The following is a 1,349-nucleotide window of genomic DNA, read 5'->3' on the forward strand; positions in this document are numbered from 1 at the left end:
GCGGCTGCAGCAGCTGATCCGGACCGACACGACCATGGAGACGCTCTGGTTCCCGAACCTGTGGTTCTCGAAGCTGTGGCTCCTCTGGCTCCTCTGGTTCCCGCTCCTCAGCGCGTCCCTGGCGGCGGGAGGAGGTGAGTCTCAGTGCGCATGTGCGGGCCCGCGCAGCCGTTATTTCGCGGGTTTTCTGTCGCCTTTGCGGGAATTAAAGTTGCGTGTTTTGCTGTTTTCACGCGCGTCAGTTCCCCTGACGTCACTCCCCGCGGACACGCGGGTGTCACGCGCACAGTAAACATGCAGGGGCGTGTCCTGCTGCGGGGGGGGGCCGAGGGGGGGTGGGGGGGGGGGGGGGGGGGCGAGGGGGGGCAGGAGTCGGTGAGGGCCCCCCCGAACCCCCCCCAGCTGTGAGGGGGGTTCTTTCTTTCTTTCTTTCTTTCTTTCTTTCTTTCTTTCTTTCTTTCTTTCTTTCTTTCTTTCTTTCTTTCTTTCTTTCTTTCTTTCTTTCTTTTTTCAGGCTCATTTATTTATTTATTTATTTAATTATTTATTTATTTATTTATTTATTTATTTATTTATTTATTTCTCTTTTTCTTTCTTTCTTTCTTTCTTTCTTTCTTTCTTTTTTCAGGCTCATTTATTTATTTAATTAATTATTTATTTATTTATTTATTTATTTATTTATTTAATTATTTATTTATTTATTTCTCTTTTTCTTTCTTTCTTTCTTTCTTTCTTTCTTTCTTTCTTTCTTTCTTTCTTTCTTTCTTTCTTTCTTTCTTTCTTTCTTTCTTTCTTTCTTTCTTTCTCTCTGTCTTTCTTTTTCTTTTTTTTTCTTTCTTTTTTTCTTTCTTTTTTTCTTTCTTTTTTTTCTTTCTTTTTTTCTTTCTTTTTCTCTTTCTTTTTTTTCAGGCTCATTTATTAGGGCCCGAGCACTTGCAGTGCGAAGGCCCTATTGTATTTGCAGGAATTTTTATTATTATTATTATTATTATTATTTTCCTGACAAAGTGAAGGCCTTTTTGCCCCCCTTAACATGCCCAAAAAGTCACCAAATTTTGCACCCTAGTCAGGCCTGGCGAAAAATTTGATATTTAAAGGTTTGCATTAATGGGCGTGGCAAAATGGCTCAACAGCGCCCCCTTGAAAACTTTGTGCCTCAAGCCCCACGATACGGTTTGACGTACATGCACGGAAAATCGGTACACACCTGTATCATGGGACAACTTAAACAAAAGTCTCTTGGGGTCATGCCCGAAACCGAACAGGATGTCGGCCATTTTGAATTAGTCGTGTCATTTTGGCGAAATTTATGCCATTCCTTCGAAAGTTAATTCAGCCCGAACCGTAAC

At 41.8% G+C, this 1,349-nt stretch overlaps 1 protein-coding gene across 1 annotated transcript in view; it reads left to right on the forward strand.

Annotated features, from left to right (window-relative positions):
- Window positions 1–1,349, forward strand: part of LOC133443651 (lactadherin-like) — a 43,522-nt gene continuing 42,173 nt past the window's right edge. Inside the window, 1 exon segment of the mRNA XM_061720755.1 lies at window positions 1–134. Coding sequence (XP_061576739.1) covers window positions 35–134 — 100 coding nt within the window. The 5' untranslated portion in view covers window positions 1–34.

Source organism: Cololabis saira, chromosome 5, assembly GCF_033807715.1.
Source record: "Cololabis saira isolate AMF1-May2022 chromosome 5, fColSai1.1, whole genome shotgun sequence".
Classification (NCBI taxonomy): Eukaryota; Metazoa; Chordata; class Actinopteri; order Beloniformes; family Belonidae; genus Cololabis; species Cololabis saira.